We start from the raw sequence: 27,136 nt of genomic DNA on the forward strand, positions 1-27,136 counted from the left end.
AAAATAACTGCACTTGCCCTGACAAGTTGTTTCCGTTGGCAAAGTTTTTGCTCTGTTTTAAGGAGACAAATTCCTCCTCCACCTCTTCATTATTACTTCTGCATGGGTAACCCACCACCTGACTGCTAAGGAATGTGAAAAATGGAAGTGAAAACTGATCCAAACGTGACAGTTTCCAAAAGGAAACGATCGCGCTTTGGTCTACCACAGTAGCAACCTTAAAAAGCAGGATTTTCTTAAGCATACAAACTATGTATGTTGCAATAACATTTTTTAAAGACATGTTTGACACTGACTTTAATTATCCTGAATATTAACAGCTACCCGACTCTATTCAGCTTCACTGCAGCTGTCGACAGAGATAAGCAGGTCTACGCTTTTCCACCTCAAACAAACACAAAATCCAATTATGCTCTAATTGACTGTAACAGGGCTCATTGATTATGACAGAGGCGGTGGAGCAGACTGAGCAGTAAAAAATATCCACAGTAATTAGCCCTGGGCACCCTGGAGGCCTTTAGGAGCCATGATTTAATATAAAGACAATATTTCTCACAACTGGTCGATCTGAACTGACTTTGCTGATAAATATATGTTGCTGTATGTGGAGCACAAAGTAAAGAACAAAAAACCGATTGAATATAAATTCAAATAGGTTACACTGCAGATATGACTTTGAAGTTCATTCTGCACGTTAGCTGCGATAGAAGAAATGTAAAAATGTAAAATGTTTTCTCAGAAGAAAACCTAGAGTAAGATAATTGGTAATTTGATTAAATGACTTGCAAAAACAGCTACTTTGAATCAATGTGTATTTTTAAGGAAGTAGTTAGAATAACAGAAATAAAATGAATGGAAAAGAGAAAATTGCTTTAAGAAAAAGCAACTTTTGTCCTTGTTTGACAAAGAATGACTATGGATTCGTGAGGGTATAAAAGTTGAAGAAAGCTGAAAAAGTCACTTATGAGTCAGAAAACCATAAATTGCTTACGTAAGCTTAAACAGTATGAGCTGATACATCAGGCAGACCCATTACACTAGCAAATCATGTAACTATTTACACTAATAGAAGCAGAATATGACATTTAATTGATATGCAAGTGACAAATGAAGACCAATCAAAAAGCCTCAAAAGAGAAATACAAAAACAACATACTAATGGAAGTTCTGAAGAAACCTTTACGAAACTAAAACACACAGATTTCACTACGAACAGCATCAGTGAAAACAACTTGAACTTGACCTCATTAGTCACGACTTAATGTTTCACAACATTGTTTTTTTTTTTTCTTCTGCTTGCATAAAGCAGACCTTTTATGATGCTTTCACCATCACAAGATAGAGACAGAGCAAAGTCCCACCTTTGTGTAGCATGGGGTGTCCAGGGGGGAAAAAAGTTACCCTTGAGAACGCTGTTTATGTAATAACTGGATTGCTGTAAGGTGCCTGTGAAGGGGGGAAAAAAGCCTGTTGAAACTAAGAGTAAACTGGACAAGACGGACCAAAGGTAAGATCCTGATTTAGGACTGAATTTTGTAAAGACTTATGAGCTAATATGCAGGGTTTATTTTAGACAATTTATAGCGTCCAAGCCTTAATGATGAATACAATTTTAAAAAGCGTGTGCATAATTATTAATAATAATGACAAAATCAATTGCTATTAATGTAGATGTTAACTTTTTAAGCCTACTTAGCGGTGCACCAGCACACCCACCTGTGATTCTTTCAGGAGGCTGAAAGATTTCCGCCACCGCACATAATGCTTCATAGAATCTGTTCCGGTGTTTAGTCAGCGTTGATACTTAATGCGAGTCAGTTATTTAACCACAATGCTGAAGTTCCAGGATGGTCTCCAGCGCGCAGAGCAAAGGCGCAGGTGACTCGGTTACCTGGCGGTGCTGAAAGTGTCTTTGTTCGGAAGATCAAGCTCCACTTCAAAGGCTTGAAGTTTGTCGTGAGGTTTGTTTGAAGCCGAACCCAACCGGGTCTGTCACGGTAAAAAAAAAAAAAAAAAGTGATGCTTTCACAACTGTGGGAAATATTACGGGTCTGCACAGCTGAGAAACACAAAACTGGAATCACGTCAGTTGATTATATTTTTAAAACGTCCACGCATTCAGGTGATTGTGTTTTCTAATCAGATATCAGTGTGAAACTCATAGATAATGGTTTGTTTGATTTTTATTATGGAACAAAAATATTACACTTGAATATGAGTGTTTTTTGGCTGTTTTGTAATGGATAAACAGAACTCTTGGTTTTGTTTTCTTTTTATATTTATAACATTAAAAAGTAAAACAAACAGCAAAGAGAACCCAAAGAATATGAGTTTTATCTTGTTCTCAACTCAAAGATGTCAAAATAGCCACGTGAATGAGTTATCGTCTGTTTGTTTGGTTTCTTCTGGTCTGTATACATTTGTTTTGCTGTAAGTAGGACCATTGCCAGCCACTTGGGTGCCCTAAGAACAAATGCTTTGTTGTTCCCCCCTCAACAGGACTATCAGAGGAAAATTAAGGCTAACTAAGTTAACTGACTTCAAGTGGAATTGAAGAGGGAAAAAAGTACATCATTCTATACTTGTTTGATGCAAATCTCTAAAAGGCAAAGGCAAGCAGCTGACTCATGCAGTTATGACAGGTTTTATTTTCTGATGAAGATAAATAAGGAACATTAATGAGGAGGAGCTCATTAAAACCAGAAAATCCTCAAACTCCACAGAACTTTTTTTCTACATTAAGATAATATTTCTAGATTAAAATGATTTTTAAAGATGGACACATGTAACCAGCTAAAAATGAGATTATTTCCCATGTCTTTGTTGCTTTTGAATTTATAACTATGTGTGTTTTTTTTTTCCATTTGCTTAAAGAAAATTAGTATTGCTTCAGTAGTGAATAACTGTATGTAAAATTATGTTATTTTTTTTATGTCTATAACAATAAGATCATTTTGGTGATTCACCCTCTTCCCTCCTAGTTGCTGTGTAGAAAAGGGAATGCAGAGCCTGGCCATTATCTTCTTTCCTAATTTCACTTGATTCTTATCTCCCTTCAGTGCTCCATCTGGGCTTTCTCCCATTGAAGTTGATTTCTCCGGTAGAATTTACACTGAGCCAATGAGCGAACAGAAGGAGACGTAGGTTTCCTGTGCTGCTTTAGGATTGTAGTCTGACTGTAGTTTTAGCAATGGCAGCAGATGAACTGAGACAAGCTGTCCTATGTTGCGCTGAATTAATGTTAACAGCCATCCCGGCTCTCCTCTCTTTGCAGAAAAGGTTTGTTGTTCAAACCGCAGACGGTTTTCCGTAAACTGTGTAGAATTGGACTGGTACATTATATACATTCTTTCACACACTCGATCATAAATCATAAATAAATCATAAATGTGCATACAAAACATGAAAGCATTTGTTTAAGTACCGTGACATTTGGAGTACCAAATGTCACGGTACTCCATGACATTTGTAAAGCTGCAGACAAATTTTCCTTGATTGCTTTGTTAATGCACAGCCTGTCTGTGTTGATGGTTTTCATGTTTACATTGTTAAAAATGGATTATCCAGTCAGTACCTCAATTAGGTTCTGTTTTGTCAAGGCTCATGCCCTTTCTTAACATAGCTTGCCTCTTATAAAAAAAACCCCAAAAAAAACTTTTGAGTTAACTTCCTAAACCTGATACAAGTAAGTTAAGTGTCTTATTCAATCAAACCACCTCTCTGTGATGTAACTGTTCAAAGCATTCTTTGTTCAGTGACCCCTTTATTTTGTGGGCTGCTTTTGCTTTGGGAGCACATTTGATTTGGTGACTTAGTGTGCTGTGTTGTGTTCCCATGAGTGTTAGAGGGGACATTTGAATAATGAACAACAATTTAAGACTCAGAGACAGAAGGAGAACATTGCTGTCAATGACATTTACAGTGTGTTAAGAAATACAGACCTTATAAATATATTTATTCAAATTTGTTGAGAAACAACATTTTAAAGATTGTTTTTGTAAATACGGTATGCTAAATTTGCAGAGAATGGTTGCTTAGAGTAGTGACTTAAAGGAATACAAATAAAGGTTGGTGGCAAAGAATTATTTATCTATGTATTTTATATTCAGTACATTTATTGCTACTCTTTTTAGATTGCAGTACAAGAAGTTTTAAATTAATCTCTGCTGGACCTCTGTCCTCTAGTAATGTGTTGCAATTAAACAACACTTGGAGGCTATCAGTTTTAATAAAATACAAAGCTGGGTAGATTTAGATATTGCTGAAATATTATGTTTTGTAAGAATGTGCAAATCCAAATTGCATGTATTGGTGACATTTAAATGTGATCTTTCACTTACCGCTGACTTATTGTTTGTTTGCTATTGTTTGTCGGATAAAAGGTTATTGTTTGTCTCTGAAACACTGTAATAATCTCAAGGTTTGTTTTGCTACTTTGAAACTTTTAACCACGAATCCCACAAATCTGTTTTGATAAGTAGGTATGGCAAAGTAAATGTTTTCTCTTTAGCAGTATACATTAAAATAAATCATGCTTAATTGTCAAAGCTAAATTTCTCAATTTGGGAAAAAGTACAAATTCTGCATAAGATATAACTTTTCTCAGTTTTGGACATGGATGTTTTAAAAGTGAAAATAAAGGGACCCAACTGCTCTGTCTCCAGCAGGGGAGTTTTGAAAAAGATGTTGAAGAGGCTGAACCAGTAAATTCTGCACAGCTGAAATGATAACATGACATTATCTTAACTCTTTGTAACTATCAGGATGAAATCAGGAGGCTTTATCAATGTTTGGACAGTAAAATGGGTGCTTAAAATACTATGACACCTTCACTTTGATACCCTTCAGTGAGATAAGTTAATAATTTAACCATTATTTACATGTTTGTGCACTTATGTTAGTTGTAAAAGTTGAAAAATATGTGTTTGTTTAGATTTGTGCAAAAACATGGAGCAGATGAGTCTTCATTCCTGTGTTCTGTCTCTTAAGTAATAAGATAAGCGAGCCGAAATGTTGGCAATGTGGTAGTATAAGATCACTTTTAGAATCCTGCTCCAGGCTTCAAAAACACTTGAGACTAGGGTATAGGTTTACTTTCCACAGGACAATAACCCTAAAAATACACACATATGTTAGGTCCAGATCTAAATTAAGTTGGAAATCTGTGGAAAGACCTGAAAACATATAGTTAAAGATGCTCTTCGTCTAATCAGAAGTTCAGAGATCATCAGTCTGTAATGACACACAGGTTTGTATTGGTGAATCACATAACATCAAAATAAAATACCCATAGGTTTTGGTTGCAATGTTACAAAATCTGAACATGTTTAGGGGTGTACAAACTTTATCATAGTACTCTGTATTCTGTTCCCTGTATCTGTTTCTTATCTGTAAATGACAAAGTACTGAAGTGAATGAGCCCTTCCTTGATTCTTATCCATCTGGGAGGGAGAGATATAACCTTTTGGGAAAATGTTCTCTGCCCTGCTAGACCAAGCACATTCTGCTGCATAATTCTATGTGGTTTTGTTGACTCACTTTTATTAACCTTTGGTAACCTTTCACACATAATTTGCCGCGGTACAGGATAACCTTGTACTACGACAAAAAGGAACAGTAGAATTTTCCTGTTATCAGCGTAGAACTCCAATGGCTCTGATAACACTGACCCATTGCTTCCAGCTACCCACGCAGTCAAAGCTGGAATTTTATTACCATGCACACCCAACCTCTTAAGCTACAAGCAACAGGTCCGGCAGCAGACTTTAAAAAGTAGATGTAATCCCAGTAAGACACGGGTGGCCTTCCAGATTGGCTCCCCAGATCTCCACATATCTCCCTCCTCTCTCACGCTCTTGCCCCCCTCTCTCACTCTTTTTCTCCAGGCTTGTTGGTGGTAACCCTAAGCTGAAACAGGGCCTTAAAGGAGGGTGGAGGCAGCAGGCAGGAGCTGGAACTTGTCACATTATACTCAGGACCAGAGCAGGACGAGGGCACCTGAATACAGACTGTGAGAGAGGGTAGCCGACTCTGAGTGAGAGTAGACCAAACACAGGGAACAAGGACGCCGGGGCAGCAGCCGCAGCCGCAGCAGAGGCCAACGTAGGACTTGGTAGATTCCTTCCCCCCCCAGAGGCAGGGGGATCCCAGATTTCCGTCACCAGACACTGTGGACAGTTTTCCAACTTCTTTGTAACAGGATCTGTTTAAAAAAGTGACAGTACAATGGATAAGGATACGCTCGTGGATTATGAGTATCCGGATCTGGATCCACTGCCATCCAAAATTGAAACAGAGTAAGTTTAGCACTTGCTAACTGGAATTTATTTAAGATCTGTATTTTTGAACATCATGCTGTTTTTCAAAACAAATTCAACTTAACCTGTCCTCCGTTTCATGTTGAGTAGTAATTCTCCAATCTTTTGTTTGGAGTCGGTGCAGAGATACACCTCTCACTGAGATATAAGATGACTCATACCAAACTGCTACTGTATCACAGTAGGTGACCCAGATTGAAATGGGGTTTTTTGTTTGTTTTTGTCATTCTTAAACTATATAATTTTCAACCTTTTAGGTTTGCAAATATTGTTGGCTGAATCTTTTTAACAAAAAGGCTTAAAAACCTTAACAAATTTGACCCAAAGTAGGCATCAATTCAACATTCAGTACTGATTTAAAGTTCAAATCATTTTAATAAAGACAAACCTCTTAAAGGAAGAAAAGTATCTGAGACCAGGTCAAAGGTTCAACTTCAAGCAGGAGAACAACAGTAAACAAATGTCCAGACAGACAATTGATTGGTGTACCTTATTAATGTATTACAATGGCCGAATCAAAGTCAAATTTTCAATTGAAAATTCAGCAAAATGTGGAACAATCCATGAGTGATTCTGCATAAAATAATAAGCAGCAGCCCTAAAAAGTTATTAAAGGCCAGAAAATGTTATGTTTAATGTTTTTCTGAACGCCCCATGTGAAGCTAGCATATTTACCTCCCCTGCTGCACAGGAACATGAACATAGGCTTTTCTCGTGTCACACTCATACCAATCCATTTAAATCCAAATCTCTGCTCTTAGGCTTTGACTACCAACTTTCCAGCAACAAATGATCCTGACACTGACGTGAAATGCTTAGTGACGTACAACGAAGGTCAGATCAGGAACTCGGGGCATAGCCTTCTGTTTTTGGTAACATGTGAATCATTTGTCTTTTTATTTAGAACTATCCCCCCATGTGACCCCACTGCAGATGACATGCTCTATCATATATGCATCACTGCGATATCTGTAAGTCTGACGTCTGTTCACTTTTCTCTTACACAGCATTACACTGACGTGCTCAATGAGGTTATGCAACGTCAGTCATGTTTCACTTCCTGGAGTATAGAAGTTACTCCATGCCTGGTCCTATTTGTCTGTTCATTAGTAAAATAACAACTCAATATTGCATGACCCCTTGGGTTGCAGAAATTACATTAAAAAGCAAACTTCAGACATTTGTATTTCTTGTGGTATACTGAAGAAACCTTTCTGTCATGTTTTGACTCATGAAAATTGTACATCTTCATCTGAGATGTTCATTCATGACCACTGATGGTGCAAAACAAATGTGCAACAGTTAAGATTAGTACAGTATCCACTATCTTAAATCTTGCTTTAATTTATCTTTAGATTGCACCTTATAACCTTATGTGGAGATGATACTTAATGTTTTTTCTCTCTAGAGACTATTGTGATAGACTGCCTCAATTAATAGCAAAACATTGTTCCCACCTCAGTATTTCCTAAATGTGTCACAGGTCACAAAGGTCATTGAACCCCCCTCAGGAAATGGTCATCCTGACTAATGACACGTTGGTCAGACCGCATATATAGGGAACACTAATGAGACTGAGGTTAAGCCTTTTGTTACATGTCACTGCATGGTGCTCTGCAGCTGAATCTAACCAAGATGTCTGTTCTTTCAGCTGGTCATCATGCTAATTCTAGCCATCCTGGCAAGACGTACAAAGGTCTGTAAGAGACAGAAAGGACTTCCAGGTTTACTCAGGTATCATTTATGTTTTTCTTTACTGAAATGAATGGATTATTGTGATATTCAAGTTGTTTGGTAACATTCTGTTCCACTGGCCTTAAATCCTTTGGAGTAATATAAGCTTTAACATGTAAACAAGTTTATTTATGTAGGGAATATCCCTCTTAGAAACCATTTGCTATTGAAGGGTGAAATTTAACCTTTAAGTGTTTAGTGTTAAGTGTTTATTGGTTCAGTTGCCACGTCATAAATGAGGAGTAAACGTGTATGTTTATTTTGCTTTCAGTTGTGCTTTCACTTTTCTTGAAAACATTTTGGGAAACACATTTTAATATCGTTGCCAACTAACCAGGATACCTGAAAAAGTTGGCAAGTGTGTTTACCTCTGAAGCACTGTTCATATAGTTTAATATTCCATCAGTGAACAATTGATGGAACAGTTGGAATAGTATTAGTTTTATTGATACTAAGAAGCTTAGTTAGAATCTGCTTCATTTGCCGAGTGTGTGCACACAAACAAGAAACTTGACTTTGGTTCCACTTTGCTGGTAATGAAGACAATTAAAAATAATTATATAAGAGGGAAACTGAAAACATTTATTGCCCCTAAAGTTGAAATTGCATGAGGACAAAGTTCTTTAGTTGTAAGTAATAGAAACAGTTAAAGTTGCTGACTCCTCCTAGCTGTTCAAGTTGGAATTTTAACTTTAGCATGCGTAACGTTTGTATTTACAAAAGAACATCTGATTCTTAACATTTAACAGAGCACAGTATTAAAGTTCAATATTTAATATGAGGGCCATGCAAACAAAACTGTTAGTCCATTTTTCAAACTGTGTTTCTACACCAATGGCACAAACCATACAGCGATTCCTTGTGAAAATGTTCCTTCATAGCATTTGAACACATAGGTCTATTCTTAGTGCCTCTAGTTGTGAACATATTACTTTAATGTTTGAACACATCAGGACTTTAAAATACATTTTTTGTTTGTATTGCAAACACTGGTTAGCATTTCACCAATTAGAAAATCCAATATCCGAGCTAACATCTGAACATGAGTACCATGTGCATTTCGAGCTGGTTAAATAAGTTCTAATGAGTTCAGATGAGTCCCAAATAAGGATCTGAAAAATAAGCTGAACATGCACCAACATGGGCCCTTCTTCTTATCCATAATTGTCCAGCATCAAACCTTTATAGGCAGTTAACACAGGTCCATTATGTAACCAAATAATCCCATCTGAAAGACATTTTCAACCCATTTTCCATCCATGAGGGCCCCATATGTAAATCGTGCCTGTGTGGTCCATCTTGCAACTATGCCGCATTCCTTTTTCACTCAGAGCTAATTTTCCAAGTTATCAGTTGGAGAGAAAAAAACCAAAGTTGGAATTCCCATTGGGAAATCCGAGGGCTCGTTGAGCAGACATAAGGTTCATAAGACATAAGTATGCAATATAACTGCCGTGTGTACAAAAAGTAATAAAAATTGTAGATATAATCTAACTATGACCAGTTCTGAGGGTTTGCTCCTACTCTAACCAGTGGCACACGTAACACTCTATGACTCTATTTGTGAATATGTTTCTTTGGTGTTCAAATTCTTTGAGAAATACATCCTGTATTTCTGTACTGTATTGCTACTATACTATTCTACTACAACAATGAATCCCCACTGATTTCTCCACCTATTTTAAATTAGAGAAAATGAATGATAAAGATTCTAGCTTTTAAAATGTATTGACTAACCAATCTCTCAATCACATTTTGGTCTGGTAACATGTGCGTACCAAACACCTGCTGATTTGCTCTCTCAGTCCAGTCAACTTCCTGGATCATACGCAGCACAAGGGTCTGGCAGTGGCAGTGTTTGGAGTGCTGTTGTGCAAACTCTGGGGGCTGCTCATATCCACCAATCCCCTACCCTTCACCACAGACTCCACAAACAAACGTGAGCTCAACCTCCTCTTGTCTGCAATGGCTTAATGTATTATTTTTATATTTTGTGATATAAATCTTTCTCAGGAAAAGGTTGGAAGGATAACCACTCTTAAAACTCCACAGTGGTTAAATACATTATAAAACTGGATTATTGTGTCTTGTTGCATGCCTGCTCTCTTAGACGCTGACATTTTGAAGAGTCTTTTTGTCTGAAATTACATAAGAAGCATCTATAATTTTAAAGATTCACTGTATTGCGTCTTTTTGCCAAACCAAAAAACCGTAAAAGCTTCACAGATCAGAAAAAAACACAACTGCTAAATAATTAACAGCTGTTAATCCAAATAGATTCTCTAAGATTTATTTAGGCCCAGAACTACCTTTAGTGTGAAGATGAAACAAAACACATCACACCTCTAGATGTTCACACACTGGTGTTGTATTTTCAGAGAACTGGGTGATTCTGGGAGTCTTCTACTACCCCGCTCTATACTACCCTCTCCTGGCATGTGGCACTTTACATAATAAAGTTGGCTACGTACTCGGTAGCCTCTTATCATGGACACACTTTGGTGTTCTGGTGTGGCAAAAAGTCGACTGCCCCAAGACACCTCTGGTGAGTAATTTCTTTCTTTTTTTTTTTTTTTTTTTACTTTGAAAATAACTCAGAAATAGTCTTCATTCTTTGATATCTTTATTTATGTGAGAGAAGGAGGAAGAAGCTGTTCATGTGCATTATTTCTGACAGTCAGCCTGTGTGGTGTCTCCATCAGTGTAAAATGGATTATTTCAAAAACAAAGCAGCTCTGTCCTGCACTGGAAGCCCGCTGAGTACCAAACAGAATTGGTCTGCAGTGTGACACACTTAGAAAAGATGAAGACTGAGCTACCCTGAAAGATTAACAGACCTTTACTCTGAGGCTTTGAATGTTGCACAAAGCCAGATTTTGTCCAAAGATTTTAGGACTTTTTGTGCACTAAATAATGTTCTGTCCAAACGATTAGCTGCACTGTCTTCTGGTCTAAACAAAGATGTTTTGTTGGTATTAATCACTTTAGAGTGTGTCAGTTTAAAGAAAAAAAACATGTTGAATTGATTCTTTTGTGAAAATCTGCTTCTGTGAGGCTTTGTGAGGTGTTGAGCATTTTTTTATTATTTTCATTTTATTTAATCCAAAATAAAAGAAAAATGACAATTGAATAGTTAAAAATCGCTAAATCCCATCTCAACACAAGACATGTCTATCTTCTTTTGTGCCATGCAAGATGTTTTCTAAATGTGTTACTATAAAGATCCACAACCACAAGTGATCTAAAGTTTAGGTTTTTTTTCATTCCTCTGCAGATACACAAGCACTACTCCTTGTTTTCCAGCCTGCCTCAGATAGCTTGCTTAGCATTCCTCAGTTTCCAGTATCCCCTGTTTCTATTCAAGGGCTTCAAGGGCGCAGAAAGGATCAATGCCACAGAGGTGAGCTTTCACCAGGGAGCCTCTTAGACCTGGTTCAGGATGGTCGCAATTATTCAACTTATTCTTACTACCCAAAATTAGCTCCATGTTCTTTTCAAATAATTTTTACAAAATGCACGTTTACTCTAAATCCAAATGCACGTTTACTCTAAATCTGTGCACGTGAGGAAGGTTTAAGTACTGCCTGTTAAACAAGAAGCTTACTGCGCTCATTCAGTCAAGGCTTAGTAAATATATCGGCCCCTCACAGTACACCAGTCGCATAATCATTTTAAGCAGGTTTGACGTAATTAGTTTACAATATGCTCTTGATCAGATTATGAAAAGGTTTCCAGGTTTTTTTGCTGAAGGGAAACACAAAGCTTTTCTTCTTCCATGCTAATCTTGGAAGAAAGATTAGCATCACCAAACAGAGTTTGTTGAGGCGATTGCTTGGATTTTGTATCACCTCCATCCCACTTCTGCTGAATTCTTGCACAGAAATGAACCTCATTAACCTTATCAGGAAGAGATTTATTTTTCTTGACATTCGCAAATGACAAAATTAAAATTTCTAAAGGTTTCAGGACTTTATAGATGTGAGCAAAGTAGTTGTATTGAGGCCTTTTAAATCTTTTCCTTGAAGCTTTATTTAATTCAAATAAATGGGATAACATCAATAGAATGTTTTACAAGTAGAGACTGACTTGAAGTCTGGAAATCTTTGCCTTTTACCATAGCTGTAGTTAAACTGACTGATAGAAAAGTACTTTATACTCAGTATGAATGTGGAGTTTATTCACACTGTTCTTCTTTGTTCCTATAAGCAGGAATCAGTGTTTTTCTATCGATATGCAGTGTGAATTAAAGTTAAGTCAGATTGCAATCCATTCACACACGGTTTAAACAGATTTATTTTATTTTTAAAACATATTATAGCACAAAATATATGTGACATTCGTTGCCAGGGATATAAACTTCTAACTGGCAATGAAGACAGTTCTGTTTGTGAGTTTCTTTCTAGTCTTTTCTCTTTGAATGTGAAATGCAAGTTAATAAGGTTGTTGTCCTATGATTGACTGAAATATTAGAAAAACAACTACTTCCTTTATCGTTAAAATATCATTTAACATCTCTTTCATTTTGCATTTAAGCTGTTTATTATTATTATTATTATTATTATTATTATTATTATTATTATTATTATTATTATTATTATTATTATTATTATTATTATTATTATTGTTTAAAAATTGTTCGAACAAGATTTGGCTTGAGCTTAGCTGACACCATATATCCATGTAGATTTGATTTCCCTTATGTCACTAAAAACTAAGAAACCTGTACTAAAGTTTTGGAAGTCTTGTTTTGCTGTTCTTGAATTGATGACACATACAGTTTGCATTTCATTTGATTAAGTGTCATGTTCATGGTGCACTTGGCTAATGGCGCACTTATCTCCATGAGGCATTCATCACTTAGACATTGTGAAGATGGTTCCTTGACCACAAAGTGGATCTCATGAACATATTTTCTACTTAGCTCAGCTCACTGGATATGGAGGCTTTTTCTGTTTCTAACCTAACTACTGTGGGGAGTCTTTTTGTCTCAAAACCCCCCATTTGTGCAGGGTTTTGATCTCTAAACTATAAATGTAAATGGTAATAGTTTGATGAGCTTAAATTTTAAATGCCACCTTTAGAATAAAGCGTTTTTCTGTTTTATCAACAGCCATAAAGTAAAGTCAGGGTTGAATATTCACTAACATTATGAATACGCAGCTTGTGACTTCATTGCTTTTTCCGATATAAAACATGTTGCCATTTTCTGTTCCTTCAGGATCTTAGTAGCAGCTATTATAGAGACTATGTGAAGACAATTCTTTATGAGAAGAGGTCCAGCAAAGTCAGGTAAGAATAATATATTCTCCATTGTAGTATTTAGTGCAGTTCAAGTGCATAACTATTTGCTTTCCACCTTTAGCACATCAAGCACAGACAAACCAAAACTCCCACAGAGAGTGACTGATGCTGTGAGATCTTACATTTACACACCAGAGGAAGGTAAGAATGTGTTCATGTAAACTGATTATGTACAAATGTTAAAATATTTTTCACTTTTTTTCTGAACAACAATATTTTATTTTCAAACAGCTTTCCGTTTCCCATTGAAGTTGGCAATATCTTGTGTTGTATCTTTCATAACTCTATATCAGGTAACTACCTTTCTTCTATACAGATATTTAGCACTACATTCAGTTATATATACCCTATTAATATGTTCCATTTAACACAAAATAAACCAACACTGTTGACTGTATCAATATCATTTACTGAGATATTTACATACACTGTATATAAATAAGTATCCATCGGACATTAAATCAAACTTTTCTTGTTTCATGCAAAAAATTTTCCTTTTGCTGAAAGCCAGAATTATTACAGATTTCTATTTTCACATTACGTTTTTAAACCTTTTAGTTTGCTTGCAGAGAAATGACCAAATTAATTCAGTTTTTTATTTCTCCATCAGATGGGACTGGTATTGATCTCTGCTGTGGTGCCAACAATGCAGAAAGCCCGGTTTGGTGTCGATGAAGATATTGCGAATGTTTTAGCTGGCTTCCAGATTATTCTGTCTCCAGACAGAAAGGAAGTGGTCAGAATCGTTGTTTACTACATGTGGTGTGTGGAAGGTGAGTGAATGAACAGCAGATATCTTTATTTTTATTTTTTGAACTTGATGTGGCAATGTTTTGAACTTGCCACATGTCCCTGCAGTGTGCTACATCTCTGCGATGACTCTGTCTTGTCTGGTCAACTTGGTGCTGCTCATGCGCTCAATGGTTTTGCATCGGTAAGTCAGGAAACATAACTGAATAATTGCTTCCTTTTCCCTATTTTTGGTCCCCAGTCAGTGTCTAAAAATTGCTTTCCCGTTCCACTGTGCTTCATCATGATAATTTGAAGGTTATTATAACAAAATAGAGAGGTAATTATCCACAGAGAAGAGCAGTCAGTTTTCTGTTTGCTGATGTTTAAGTTGAAAACAGCAGTTTACCAGGAAAATTAAAATAATGTGTAATTATCAAAGTTGACATCATATTAAATGAAATGGCTACATAGGTGAAGCATAGTCTTGCATTTTCAGTAATATTTTACCGATGCAATATGAGTTTTATATTAAGCATTGTGTTTCACACAGTGCTGCATTGTCTTGAATGTGATCTCATCTAGGTCCAATCTAAAGGGGCTGTACAGAGGAGATGTTTATAATGTCTACAACTGCCAGCGAAGCATCAGGGCATCCAGGCCAGCTCTGGTCTGCTGGATGGGCTACACCAGCTTCACAGCAGCTCACATCTGTATTGGTACTAGCATTACCTATCCCATCAGAATTAGGCTTGTAGAAATGTAAGTTTGAGTCTGAAATATTTTTTTGTTTATTATGCAGGTATGATCATCCAGACCTTGGTGTTCTTCCTCTGCCTTATGGTCGCTGTCTTCCTCATAATCATACCCATTTTGCACAGGCAGAATCTGATTCTTTTTCAGATCGTATTGAGCATGTGGTGAGCAACATTGCACTGCTTACATTTTATACTCACAGTTGTCCTTTTACATGTTTTTAACATTTCTGTCAAATGAGACACTCATTTTATATTTAATTTTTAGCAAGGCATATTAAGATTTCAGTACATTTTAAAGCAATCTCTCTCTTTCTCTCTTTGTTTTTATTTTGACAGCCAGAAACCATTTTCATTTTACAATATCTTCCATGTGCAATTCATAGGAATAATTTGGCTTGGCCATATTTCCTGTCTGCTACAAATAGGTTTTGTGTGTCCTGTCTATAAACAGAAAATGTCTGACTGTCAAATTTGGCCTTCCAGGCCTTTCTGGTTAATGATTCTCCTAGCTGTGGTGCTACAACACATCACTGGCAGGTTTTGCTTCATCAAAAAAACAGCAGGAACTCGAGACCTAACCAACAGGTAATTTTCTTTACTCGTCATTTGTCTGTTTCCCTGTTTAACAGCTGCATGGCCTTTTGCACGTTTGACGCGCTCTGACCTATCTTACAGGGGTAATCTGTTCCTGCTGACATATCTTCTGTTTCCCGTCAATGTTTTGATTGGAGTGTTGCTTGCTATCTGGCGCATGATCATCACAGCCCTGTTCAATATCGTTCACATGGGACGCATGGATATCAGTCTTCTTAACCGCAACGTGGAAGCATTTGACCCAGGTGAGCCAGATATATTCTGCATGGTGTACAGAGGCATTGACGGTGCTGGGACTGTCATTTTATAAAGATGTATATTTTATGTAAATGGATGCAGGATTTAGAAGTATAAATCATAATCAAGTGTCGCAACAAAACATTTCTGAGGCCGAGAGGGAGTGGCAAGATACATTTTTTAATCTTTAAAATAATTCACACATTATTAAGAGGAGCATTGGGAGTCCATTCTATGGGTAGTTTTCCACCATGGCTCTCTTGGTTCTTCTTTGCAGAATACATCTGGCTTGATTGATGCTGAATTCCTTCTCCACGTAATTATTATCCCCCAATGCACGAGCAAAGCAGAGTTTCCTTTGTGTGCCTCAGCTCTGTTGCGCAACAACGGATGTGTTTACACTGCAGAGTTAAATATTCAGTTTGAGTTCTGTTCTTGACTCATGGATGTGCATGATGTTAAATTATTCCTTTGGTCCTGCAGGTCGCTTCTTTTTGTTCAAATCATTTCAGACACTTTGTGTTTCACAAAGTGCACCGGTCGTTGAGTATTGGATGCATTTTGCAATGGCTGTCATTTCGATAAAAGTGCATGAATATGAGTGGATTTTAGAATAAATGCATGCATAATTATTATTTTTATTTATACCCATTACATCTGGGTTGAGAGACAGCATGTGCTGAAGTGTGCAACACTAAAACTAAATGTGCAAGCAAGCCATAAGCACGCACAAATAGCTTTCAGAATTTAAATGGTTGTGTTTACATATCAGAGAGTAGCTCCAGCATGCTTGTACACTTGTAAATGCATTGTTATTTTTCTCACATAGGTTTCAAACGTGGCCTTTTAACCAACGTGAAAGAGCTTCTGTTATCCCACTTGGAGTCTAGAAATTAGCATCCTATCCATTTTCCTGTTCTCTCAGCTCTCTGCAGTTTGCATCATATCTGTATTCTGTGCAGTGTGCAGACTAATTGGACACCAATCTCTGAAATGGGCTCAGATTTAAGACATCTGTTGTCAGGAAAAGCAGGTGCTGGGGAAAAAAAGAGGAAAGTGTGATTGTGCAGCCATTATGTGTGATTGCCTCAAAGCCAACATGAGGTGTGGCCTTGGCTTTTTATTGCTTTTGCCCTGTCAGAGTAATACCCCCCTCTCTCTTTCCTGTGTCTGTCTGCAGCCTACCGCTGCTATGCTCATTATCTGAAGATTGAGGTAAGCCAGGCCCACCCTGTGATGAAGGCCTTCTGCGGGATACTGCTGCAGTCCTTGGACCAGGAGAGCAAAGCTGTACAAAAATCACAGGATGCTGAAGAGGGTCTGTAGCACCAAGTTAAATTCACATCAGCAACAATTCCTTCATAAGGCAATGTAGCTTTATCTGTTGGATTTTGCACAATACACTTGATGTTTTATTGCCTAACTTTAGGCCATAAAACCTCCAGTTAGATACACTTTCAAGATGAACATTTTGGAGACAAAAAAGGTAATTTAAAGTTTCAGAAAATAATTTTATCTATCTGCCTCTATACCAACATGAGGGAATGAGTTTATGGAAAAAGATAGCATATTTTCTGTGCTGTCTTTGTACCACTAAGGTTTCTGTTGTGCAGTTCAAGCACATCCCACTCTCTTTTGACTTGAGAGAAGCTGTACTACAGTTCTCTTCATGTGCTATCTTTTTGGTATACGCTCACTACTTTTGATTCTACTTTTTAGTCTTTGGCCAAACTAGACAAATGATGCAAAGTGAGCAATTTAATGCAAACAAACCATTCATCACACATTAATTTGTATACTTTTATCAGTCTGCTCCTTAAATTTGTCCAGCATAAACCCATGCTAGTTCTGAGTTTTTTCAAGTCTGAGCCAATAGCACCAGGGGAAGAGGCATCACAAGAGGTTAATCTAGTAAACGAAAGGAGAATTTGGATAATGTGAGAGATGCATCATGTTATAAACAGCCAAAAGGAAAGATGGATTCCATTAGACAAGAGAGAGAGCAAACCTTTTAAACTGTTATTGCAGATATAGACAATGAATAGATGTTTTGCTAATTTTGACACAGATATAAAAAATTTTTATAGCACAAAGCTTCGAGCTAATAAAAACCTTCATGTTTTGGAAATTACTAACGCCATCAGTAAAGAATAGTGGATTTTTGGTGGATGCATCTAAAGGGACATTTCAATGGGCCTTGCAGTTAAGCAGTTCATTTAAGTGAAAAGTCTGATCTGAGATATTCTGTATTATACTTGTTTCCAGTTTATTTTATTCAGCTTATTCAACTAGAGCTTGGGAAGGAACTTGAGATGCATGAGCTTGACAGCAGAATATGATGCATTTAACTGCACTGTCGCTAATTGTACTGATAAACTACACTGCTGATTGTGGTGATATACTAATAGTGCTATTGATGAGACGGATACTAAATAACCTTAATGATCCTGAGGAAACAGGATCATTAAACCATGAAGTTGCTGCTAGCATTTTAATTGGTGGATTTTACACCAGAAAATAACTCTCACGGTTAAAGATGAGCATTGGCCTTATATTGGCATTGAAAGCGAGACAGCAAGATATTTAATTTTATTTGAAATCGAGACATGGTAGCACATAATCAGATCTCAAAGCTGCCTTTCATGTATGCTCAAGATGGGAGATTCGCAGTTTTGATTTAATTTGCCTGGAACAAATTGAATCTCACTGAGGAATAATTTACAGCTCTGCTGCTGGTCTCAATCAAATCTGCCATAAATAAATCAGCATCCCTTGTTGCTCTGGTGAGCTTCCATCACCTGAAAGACAATATCATCACTGCTATAACTGTTATTTTTCCTCATTCAGATGAAACCAATTTTATACTTTTAATTACTCACAGCAAGTAGGGCTGTTTGGAGGCTCTGCTGCTGAACTATAATCATAGCTACAAATGGGTGGTGAGTGACAGTCACCCACGCAGATAGTCAGAGAGAAGCAGGGAAAACTCATCAGGACTCATCAGCTGCTGAGGAATGTAGGTCCAGTTGAGTCTAATTACAGACATGCTATGGACATGTTGCTTGTTTGCATCCAGAAAACAATGCATCTATCAGGAACAATCTATTGTATTGTAGAGATTACATCTTCAGCAGCTGATTAAACAGATGAGCTACACTAATTGCCTGCTACATATTCATGATGCCCGAGGGATTCAAGCTTTCAGCCAGTATGCTCCCACAACGCTTAGAGGATTTAAAAAATGATTGCTTTCTATTATTACTCTTTCCATTGCATCTTTCAAGCCCTTGGTGGCCCACACAAGAGGACCTCATTTCAGCTTTGAATCTAAAAGATCACTTTTTGTGTGTATGAGTGTCTTGTTGGGACCATCATATTGTTTGTCTCCCCTCAGGGATCCAGCTGGTGGATCAGGAGAAAAAGCTGCACAAAGTCTCCAGCGCCAAGCGGGCCAGGATGCACTGGCAACTCCTGTACACTCTGGTTAACAACCCCTCCCTGGTGGGCACCAGAAAGCACTTCCAGCTTCAGACGGCGGATAACTTTCTAAATGGAAGCCTCAACCGGAACAGCAAGCAAGGCAGCAAAAAGGAAGCGATACCCAAGGAGGCAGAGGCAGCAGCAGCCAGCAATTGAACCAGTGTTTAACCCTCATAATGTATTGGCTTCAGAAGCTGCAATAATTTATGAGATTTCTCCAAACCTGTAATAGATGTCCGCAACTTGCATTATACAGTGTCTTGCATAAGAATTCCTGTCCCTGGAACTGCTTCAAGTTTTACACATTTCAACCACAAACCTCTGAGGATTTTATTGGGGTTTATCTGACAACACATAACATAAAGTAACGAATATTTCTGAAATACAATGAATAAGTCGACTGGTCTTCCATAGTTATGATAAATAAAACCTTTAACATTTGACATGCATTTGTAGTCAGTCCATTTAAGTCTGGTATCCCTAAATAAAACACATTATAATGAGTCACCTTCAGAGGTCACACAATTATTCAAATTTTATGTAATTAACTTTCAGTATAAATACAATTGTGGAAAAGTTAAAATCAGAGCTAGGTTATAAAGCAATGCATCAAGGTTTGAACATCTCGTATACCACTTTTAAGCCCATCTTCTCAAAATAAAAGACCACTGTACTTCTGGAGAAGCTGCGGAGAGCAAGAGCTCAGCTGGGAGATTTTGTTGTTTACAAAATCTGGCCTTTGTAAAAGAGTCATGCCCTACAGTCCATGAGGAGGACAAGACGAATGTAGAAGAAGGTACTCTGGACAAACGGGACAATATTAGAACTCTTCAGCCTGCATGTAGTAAAATGTGTTGTTGTAAACTTAACACTGCACATCATACTGAACAAAAAGTCCTCACAGTAACACACCATGGTGAGGATAGTTTCCTTCAGTACACTTAAGCAGGCCAGATCTGACTATAAGTTGGAATGAACTAAATACAGGACAAAAAAAGTCCTGTATTTCCGCTTCGCTGTAACTGTATTAATAAACTTACAGCAAGTGCTGCAGAGGCATGGTTCAAAAACCTGAGCTAAAGTGGCACAGTCCAAGTCCAGACCAAAATCCATGAATTATACATTTCTAAGATTATGCATTGCTTTGCATCGATCTATCACAAAAATCCCCAAAGAGGCAAGATGTTTGTAGACTATAAATAGTGCCTCGTTTTGAAATATTTATCAAGTCTGTGAAAGATTGTAAGGCCTGTTTTGATCATTTGACTAGAGCATTTTTGTTCAGTCTGATGCGACTCTGACTCTGTTTTTTCCTACAAATGCATTAAATATAATTTGCAGCAAATGAATGTGCTCACCTTGGGTTAGACCTTGGCTGCACCAGAGATTAAAACCTCTAAAATAATCATGTTTTCTTTTGTGAAATGCAGAACTTACAAATGTTTAGATCCCCACACTGAACACGGGACTGCAGTCCAATGAACCATCTTTCAACAGAAGGTATTTATATAGAGATAAAGAGAATATTGACAGAACTATTTATAAATAAACAAATGTGTTTTTCTTTATTTAATTATTAATCTGTGGAGTAGGAGCTACCATCGAAATAGTGTCTTGTCCCATTTAGTCCAAAACCACTTGCTGCTAAAAGCTCTTTCTATTGTTGTCACAGCTCTATTGCGGTGTCCCCTGTCTAGACATGCTTCACTTTTCTGATTAATGTGAAAATAAAACAAAGTCATTCGAATTTATGTGACACGTCTTTGTGTCTTTTCTTATTTCAGTTTCAGAAATGTAGGGAATCTGGGGATAAAAGAAAATTTGGTCTCAGTGTCGCTTACAAATCCTTTAGTAATTCTAAATTTCACCCTTTTTATTCGGCTCATATTTAACTAGTGGTGGTGTGTTTTTTTTATCCTGGAATTCGGGGGGAAAAAAACCTGTCATTTATCATATTTAGCAAAAAATGTGCGGTTAAATCAAGACAGAACAGAGCATCCGTTTAGTTTTATGGGTTTTATTAATTCCACTTACATAAATTTCTATCAAAAAATCGTAAAAGGTCACGTTTTTATGCTTTCGTTTTACAACATTGTTCACAAAGAACTCACCATATGTAACAAAAATACAGGACAGTGAAGCCGCAAGGCGCTCCTAGTGCCTTTTTTTTCTTCCCGCTTCGCTGTAACTGAAAATAAAGTAAAACCCGTTAAAAATACAAACTAAAGAAATAACTGTAATTTGCTGGGATTTACATCACAGTTAGACAGCAACATCTAAAGCCCTACAGACTACACTAATCAAAAACCACACAAGGAAAATATGCGACATGCCATGGACGCGTTCTTAGTTTAAAAAAAAAAAAAAAAAAAGAAAGAAAGAAAGAAAGAGTAGGCTATAGGTACCGCAAGTACCTTCTGAATAATTTCTAAAGCCTTTTATACATTACGTGAAACAACATTTTATCAGTAAATAGCCTGGGATTTTTTCTCTTTCTTTCTTTTTTACCATCAAGCACACACAGCTGAAAGCGCAGTCTCCCTTTTTGGACGGACAGGACAGCGAATAAGGCGCAGTTGTGCGCTCTTCCCGACTCTAATACCTGTTCACCTTATCAAACGCCACATCACACTGAATCAAACTTTTTCATTGAGTCAGTGACACCTGAGAGGATGTTAAACGGCGGCCTTAAAGCAAAGCACAAAGACGCAGACAGGTTAACAAGAGAAGCGTCCCTGACGTCTGCTTATTAAAATTACTTTAAAAAAACATTATGGCACTTTGCTTGGTTGAGTTTTTCGCGGTCCCAAAACGGCGATTAAGGTTTCATTTGGCTTTTAATTAACGCACTCGCCGCACCTCTGTCTAATTTGCGCCTGCGCTTGTGCTTGTCCTGCAGAAAGAGAACATTTTGCTGCTTTCTTTTTGTGAGGTCCGATAAACTGTCTAGATCTGTGCTTGTTCTGTAAACACGACAGACTACAAATGCAACACGAATTAATTCACAATCTCGGTGACTGAAGGAGTCTGAGGTAAAAAATAAATAATTAAAATCCGCTTTCTTTTAAAATCACGTGTTTCGATGAGGCGTGGGTTACCTGCTCGAATGTGGGCTACTTTAAAGTAAACTATTTTACACAATACTCGCAGGCGTCCGAGGAGCTCAGCGGCTGGGCTGCTTGTAGTTTCCGTTAATTTCCTCCGAGATTGTGACGGCCTCAGCTCCGAGCGGTAACCTGTCGCTGTACTCGGAGCCGACCTCGAACTCCTCCGGGTTGGTTTTCGATGAGGATCCGGGGATGGATTCTGTCACCACGCTCCCCTCAGCATCACCATCCCTATCGCCGTCTCCTTCCTCTCCTTCTCTGTCTCCCTCGGCCTCCTCCTCGTCTTCTCCCTCTCCCATCTCACTCGGATTGAAGGTTTTCTCTGACTCAACAAATGACGCCCTAGGATCAAAATCTCTTGTCATTTGCTTCTCCATCTGATCCGGATTCTGTGCCTTCATAATCAGCTTGTAGGTCTTTCCTTGATACTTATACAGCAAATGGCAGCAGGTGGCTCCCAGCAAGGGAACAGTGGCCAGACCCAATAGGAAAATGCTGACAACCACAATAATTAACAGGGAGGGGATCTTTTTTCTTGTTGTGAAGACTACTTGGACCTGGCAGTCCTGCCCCCCATAAGTGAGGCAGAGAGTGTAATTGGTGCCGGGCTGTAAGCCGTGGAAACGATATGCATTTACCCCCTCCTCTATGTTGGACCACTGCACCAGGGAGTGTCCGTTTCCTGTTTTCACACAGAGGTAGAGCATGTCCAGTGTGTCCTTGCTGGAAGAAGACTGCCGCTGACCAAAGGGCTCCTTGACAACCATTTCCTGGTTCTCAGCCTGACTCAGATGGAGGTTAGACTTGCTGCTGGGGAGCTGCAGAGGGTTTAGCTGTACTTTGGCCTCTGTCTCCGAAACTTCCAACGCAATGACACCAAAATCGAAGGTGTACTGCTTGAGGTCATCCAGGGTCATGTTGAAGGCGTGATTGGAGATGTATTCGCTGCCTTCTCTCACGCCACATTTGCTCCCAAAGCTGGGGTCCTTGTAAACAACTCCAGCTTGCTCTAAGCCAGTTTTGTGCTTTGAACCGTCGTCTGGGCGTTCCTTTGTCTTTTCCTCATGCTTACCCCAGTTGATCACATTGTTCTTTGCTACTTTGGGGTCTGAAAGCTTTTTATCAGATAAACGGCTCTTGTCCAGAGTTGAATCAGGGACTGAATTGCTCCCTTGCTTCAGGCTGGGAGCCAGAGCCAGTTTGACACTTCTCTCTGCTTTACCTAACTCATTCACAGCAGAGCAACTATAATTACCATTCTCCTTTTGAGTCATGCGAGGGATGGCAAGAGTCCCATTCCTGAATACGAGAAATCTATTGTTGGTTGTTTTGTCATTTATTGGCGCATCATTTACTTCTGTGGTGGGTGGCAGGGGAAAGAGGTAATTTTGATTTCCAGCAATCACCTCCCAACTGACCTGAGGCATGGGGCTTCCTTTTGTCTCGCAGTTTAAGATGACCGAAACACCTTCATGAAGAACAGTGTTCTCTATGTTTGGTTGGTAGGTTATGGTGACATTCGGGGTTTCACATTGCAATTTAGGAATCTTTGAAACCTGCACACCTTTCAGATGTTCAGGGGCCTCACACAGGATTTGACTAGGCTCTGGTACAGAAATCTTTGTGGTTTCAATCCAATCTCTCAGCCATTCTAGACTGCAGGAGCAAGTGAACGGGTTGCTGTAAATCTGCAGGTGGGACATAGAGGAGAGGGCACTGAAGGTACCCTCCACAATGGTAGTGAACCTATTATTGTTGATGCGCAGGGATCTGAGGTCTTTGAGTGTGGAGAAGGCGTCTTTCGGAAGGTTGACCATCTCGTTGTTGTTCATTTTCAGTAGCTGCAGAGCTGTGAGGTTCCGCAAATCCCCCCAGGGGAAGTTCACAATCTTATTGTTGCTTATGTCCAGATTGCGTAGCTGAATCAGGGGGGCCAAGGTGTTTGTCTGTATGCTGACGATCTCATTGTGTGCCAGCCAGAGAGAGGTGACCTGAGTGATGCTGATAAAGCTTTTACTTTCCAGCGATGTGATCTTGTTGGCTGAGAGGCTGACGGTGGTAACGTTGAAGGGGAAGCCGACGGGCACCTTAAGCAGATCTTTGTAGGCACAGTCTGCAAACTGGTGGACAAATTTATCCTGGCAGCTGCAGAGCTCCGGACAGCTCTGCACAATGCCCATCAAAGTGGTCCACAAAGCAAGAAGCTGCAGGAGCCTTCGAGCCATTTCTGTACCTGCAGGCACCAATGAACAAACATTATAAAATGCTTTACAGTTTTATTACTCATGTAATATAAATGCATGTTTCAAAATTACATATTTACTAACAACTGCAAACAAAAACAGCGGATTTTACAGCATGATTAGACCTGATGGAAAAAGGAAGTGTCCTGCTTTACATTCTATCTTTTTAAAGTGCAATACTTTAGTTGATTGATGTAAATAATGGCGCAACAAAACTGTATTATAGGCTATGATGTTACATGAGCAGATACTCAGGGATCAAATTATCTTTCCTCCTTCGGGCGCGCTTTTGATTTCGCACCAGGCGAAAAGGCGCTGTCCAAGGTGATTAAACCACTTTTTCTATTTTATTTTAACCAAAAACATTTTATTCTTAGCAATGTTTATCAAATTATTATCTTTTAAATCGGCATGCAAAACGTTTTGAACTTTAGGGTTAACGTCCTTTGTGATGCATATAAGCTGTTTCAGTTTGCGTCTTTCACCTCATCTTGAACACTTACAGTAACTGGCTTGGTTATTTATCGAATCGTCTTACCTTCTCAGAGTTAACTTCAATTCCTGTTATTTTTATACGGAGTTTTGCAATCCTCTAGATTTTACAAGTTTAAATGTGGAAAAAAGTGGCATCCGCACGCGTGGTAGATCCTTTCACATATTTTTTGCCGAACTGGACAGCGCTGAGGAAGGAGAATGGTGGCAGGAACATTTTTTCTCTACCCCCGGACAGTCGCTGTTGCGGTCCGTCGGGCGCTTTTTTTCTTCCTCAGTGCGAGTGAAGGATCCACCGCGCGCTCCCGTCGCTGCGGAGCGAGATATGGGGACATGAACGCGCAGCCTCTCCCATCTCTCTGCCCGCTATTAAAGATACAGAAGCTCCGGGCTCCTCCGCCCTCAAAGAGAATTCATAATTTAAAAATTGATGTTTAATTTATGGCTAGCACTCCAGCCCAGTCTTTGACCTCTTTCGATCTGGGTGCAGCCTTTTGTCTGTCAAATACTTTGTAAACATACTTTATGATTTGTGATAGTTGTTTAGTGGCGACACGGTTGAAGGCTGCAGTATTATAGATTTTGTGCTTAGAAAAATACAGGAAAAATATAAACAGATCAGACAAGCAAATCTCTTGGAAAGGGAGATTTTCAATTTCGCACGTAGCATACCACTTCATTTTAGGCTCTTATTTTTTCATTATTTTGTAAACATAATCAGATATTAGTAAACATAACTCTGGTTTCTGGTTACATGCTGCCACCTTCTGGTGTTCAGTCTGAACTTTATCATTGAGTCCAAGCAATTGAAAAGACAGTTTCGTCTTAGGTTTAATAATAAAGAAATGTTGAACATTTTCACTCACTTAAAAAAAGTTATTCTTCCCCTTGATCTTCATATTTTGTCACATTAACCCAAAAGTTATGTTGCGAGTTAAATTGACCCGTTTTAAAGTTTAAAAAAAATAGTTGGAAGTATTTTATTTTTATTTATTTATTTATTTATTTTTTTTGCATGAAACATTTTCTATTTGTCTTAATAAGTACACTCTACATATAAATTGAAAATTTGTTCATTTTACACATTTGCAGCCCCCGCCCTGCGTCTACCTTTACATAGACACTGTTCGGGTTAATTTGACCCGGCAGGCAGGTTGAAGGGTAAAACAGATTTAAAAAAATGTCCAATTCTATATGTTTCCTCGTAGCTATGAACCATATTTCAACCCCCGCTACCTCCGCACACACCACACACACATACATGCTCACGCCTACACACACAAGCCCACTTTCTCTCTATTCTCTTTACTTCACTAGGAAACCGCCAGAAAGCAGGTGTTCATACAACTTTTCACGGGAACCTTTTCTGTTCCCGTGGATAAACTCCACCCCCACTGAGTGGGCACTCAGCAGAAGTGGGGGAAAACATAAATATGCTCTGCATGACTCATTTGTATTGATTTTAATTAGTGGGTCAATTTGACCCTGAACAGTATGTGTGTCTCAAGTTCAATTATAAAGCTCACCCATTGAAAAAAAAAAAATCAAAACGTAATATTAAAAAATTTACAAAAGATCAATTTCAAGGAAATTATTGGTTTTTTGTTTGTAGGTTTTTTTTCAGTGGACATAAAAAATGTAAATTCCATTTTTTATGTCCAAATGAGTAAATGAGTCAGTTGTCGTCATTGATTCTTTATTTGTGAGAAATAAAAAAAAACATCATCGCACAAATACTCATTGAAATACTTAGTATTCGAGCTAATAATCATATACAGGAATTTTTTGATTTCTGACACTATTGCATGATTAAATACTCCACGGGTCAAATTGACCCAACAACATTATTGCTGTACTTCAGAAATGAATATAACAGGATGGTTAAAGTAATTTTTTGTATAGTATACCAACACAAAACAGGAAAATATAGTCATAAAGGGGAAGGAAATTATTCATGGTTTTCGAAATTTTGAGAAATAAAAATCTGAAAACTGGAGTGTATTCTTATCCAGTCCCTTGAGTCAGCACTTTGTAGTATAATCAGTCGCTGAAATCCCAGATTCATGTCTTATGGGAGGCATGTCTCTTTAAGCTTTGTACATTTAGAAATTAAATGTTTGTCTATTCTTTACAAAACAACTCAA

The 27,136-nt window shown here is 38.1% G+C and overlaps 2 protein-coding genes and 1 long non-coding RNA gene across 7 annotated transcripts in view; 1 reads left to right on the forward strand and 2 right to left on the reverse strand.

Annotated features, from left to right (window-relative positions):
• LOC122835042 overlaps positions 1-1,841 on the reverse strand; it is a 32,170-nt gene extending 30,329 nt beyond the window's left edge. For both annotated transcript variants that reach the window (XR_006371256.1, XR_006371257.1), the window contains exons 1-2: positions 1,717-1,841; positions 1,362-1,446 (exon numbers count right to left, since the gene is read on the reverse strand). This is a non-coding gene — a long non-coding RNA (uncharacterized LOC122835042). The remainder of the gene's footprint in view (positions 1-1,361; positions 1,447-1,716) is intronic.
• Positions 1,366-20,901, forward strand: stra6 (signaling receptor and transporter of retinol STRA6). Of its 4 annotated transcripts, XM_044123747.1 has the most exons (19): positions 1,743-1,997; positions 5,886-6,102; positions 6,200-6,296; positions 7,222-7,288; positions 7,969-8,051; positions 9,857-9,990; positions 10,430-10,596; positions 11,326-11,451; positions 13,270-13,340; positions 13,414-13,493; positions 13,584-13,645; positions 13,963-14,125; positions 14,211-14,286; positions 14,667-14,800; positions 14,884-15,001; positions 15,323-15,424; positions 15,515-15,678; positions 16,851-16,988; positions 19,065-20,901. In XM_044123747.1, the coding sequence occupies exons 3-19, from the start codon at positions 6,226-6,228 to the stop codon at positions 19,304-19,306; spliced, it is 1,998 nt and encodes a 665-aa protein (XP_043979682.1). In that variant the 5' UTR covers positions 1,743-1,997; positions 5,886-6,102; positions 6,200-6,225; the 3' UTR covers positions 19,307-20,901. The 4 variants fall into 4 exon arrangements, with proteins under 4 accessions (XP_043979679.1, XP_043979682.1, XP_043979680.1 ...); XM_044123744.1 differs by lacking the exon at positions 1,743-1,997 and adding an exon at positions 1,366-1,507 and having other exon boundaries at positions 5,886-6,296; XM_044123745.1 differs by having other exon boundaries at positions 1,743-1,961; positions 5,886-6,296.
• Positions 20,902-21,147: 246 nt separating this feature from the next.
• On the reverse strand, positions 21,148-25,312 carry islr2 (immunoglobulin superfamily containing leucine-rich repeat 2). The gene is made up of 2 exons (XM_044123749.1): positions 25,039-25,312; positions 21,148-24,490 (listed from the first exon to the last, which is right to left on the reverse strand). The coding sequence occupies exon 2, from the start codon at positions 24,480-24,482 to the stop codon at positions 22,314-22,316; it is 2,169 nt and encodes a 722-aa protein (XP_043979684.1). The 5' UTR covers positions 24,483-24,490; positions 25,039-25,312; the 3' UTR covers positions 21,148-22,313.
• Between the last annotated feature and the right edge of the window lie 1,824 nt (positions 25,313-27,136).

The sequence above is a fragment of the Gambusia affinis genome, linkage group LG08, assembly GCF_019740435.1.
Source record: "Gambusia affinis linkage group LG08, SWU_Gaff_1.0, whole genome shotgun sequence".
NCBI lineage: Eukaryota > Metazoa > Chordata > Actinopteri > Cyprinodontiformes > Poeciliidae > Gambusia > Gambusia affinis.

Excerpts from the sequence above, each read along its gene's own strand:
- stra6 (XM_044123744.1), top strand. The coding sequence starts at position 6,226 with ATGGATAAGGATACGCTCGTGGATTATGAGTATCCGGATCTGGATCCA. Across the intron at positions 9,991-10,429 it reads CACAGACTCCACAAACAAAC|AGAACTGGGTGATTCTGGGA; the intron begins GTGAGCTCAACC and ends TTGTATTTTCAG. Across the intron at positions 16,989-19,064 it reads ATCACAGGATGCTGAAGAGG|GGATCCAGCTGGTGGATCAG; the intron begins GTCTGTAGCACC and ends GTCTCCCCTCAG.
- islr2 (XM_044123749.1), bottom strand. The coding sequence starts at position 24,482 with ATGGCTCGAAGGCTCCTGCAGCTTCTTGCTTTGTGGACCACTTTGATG.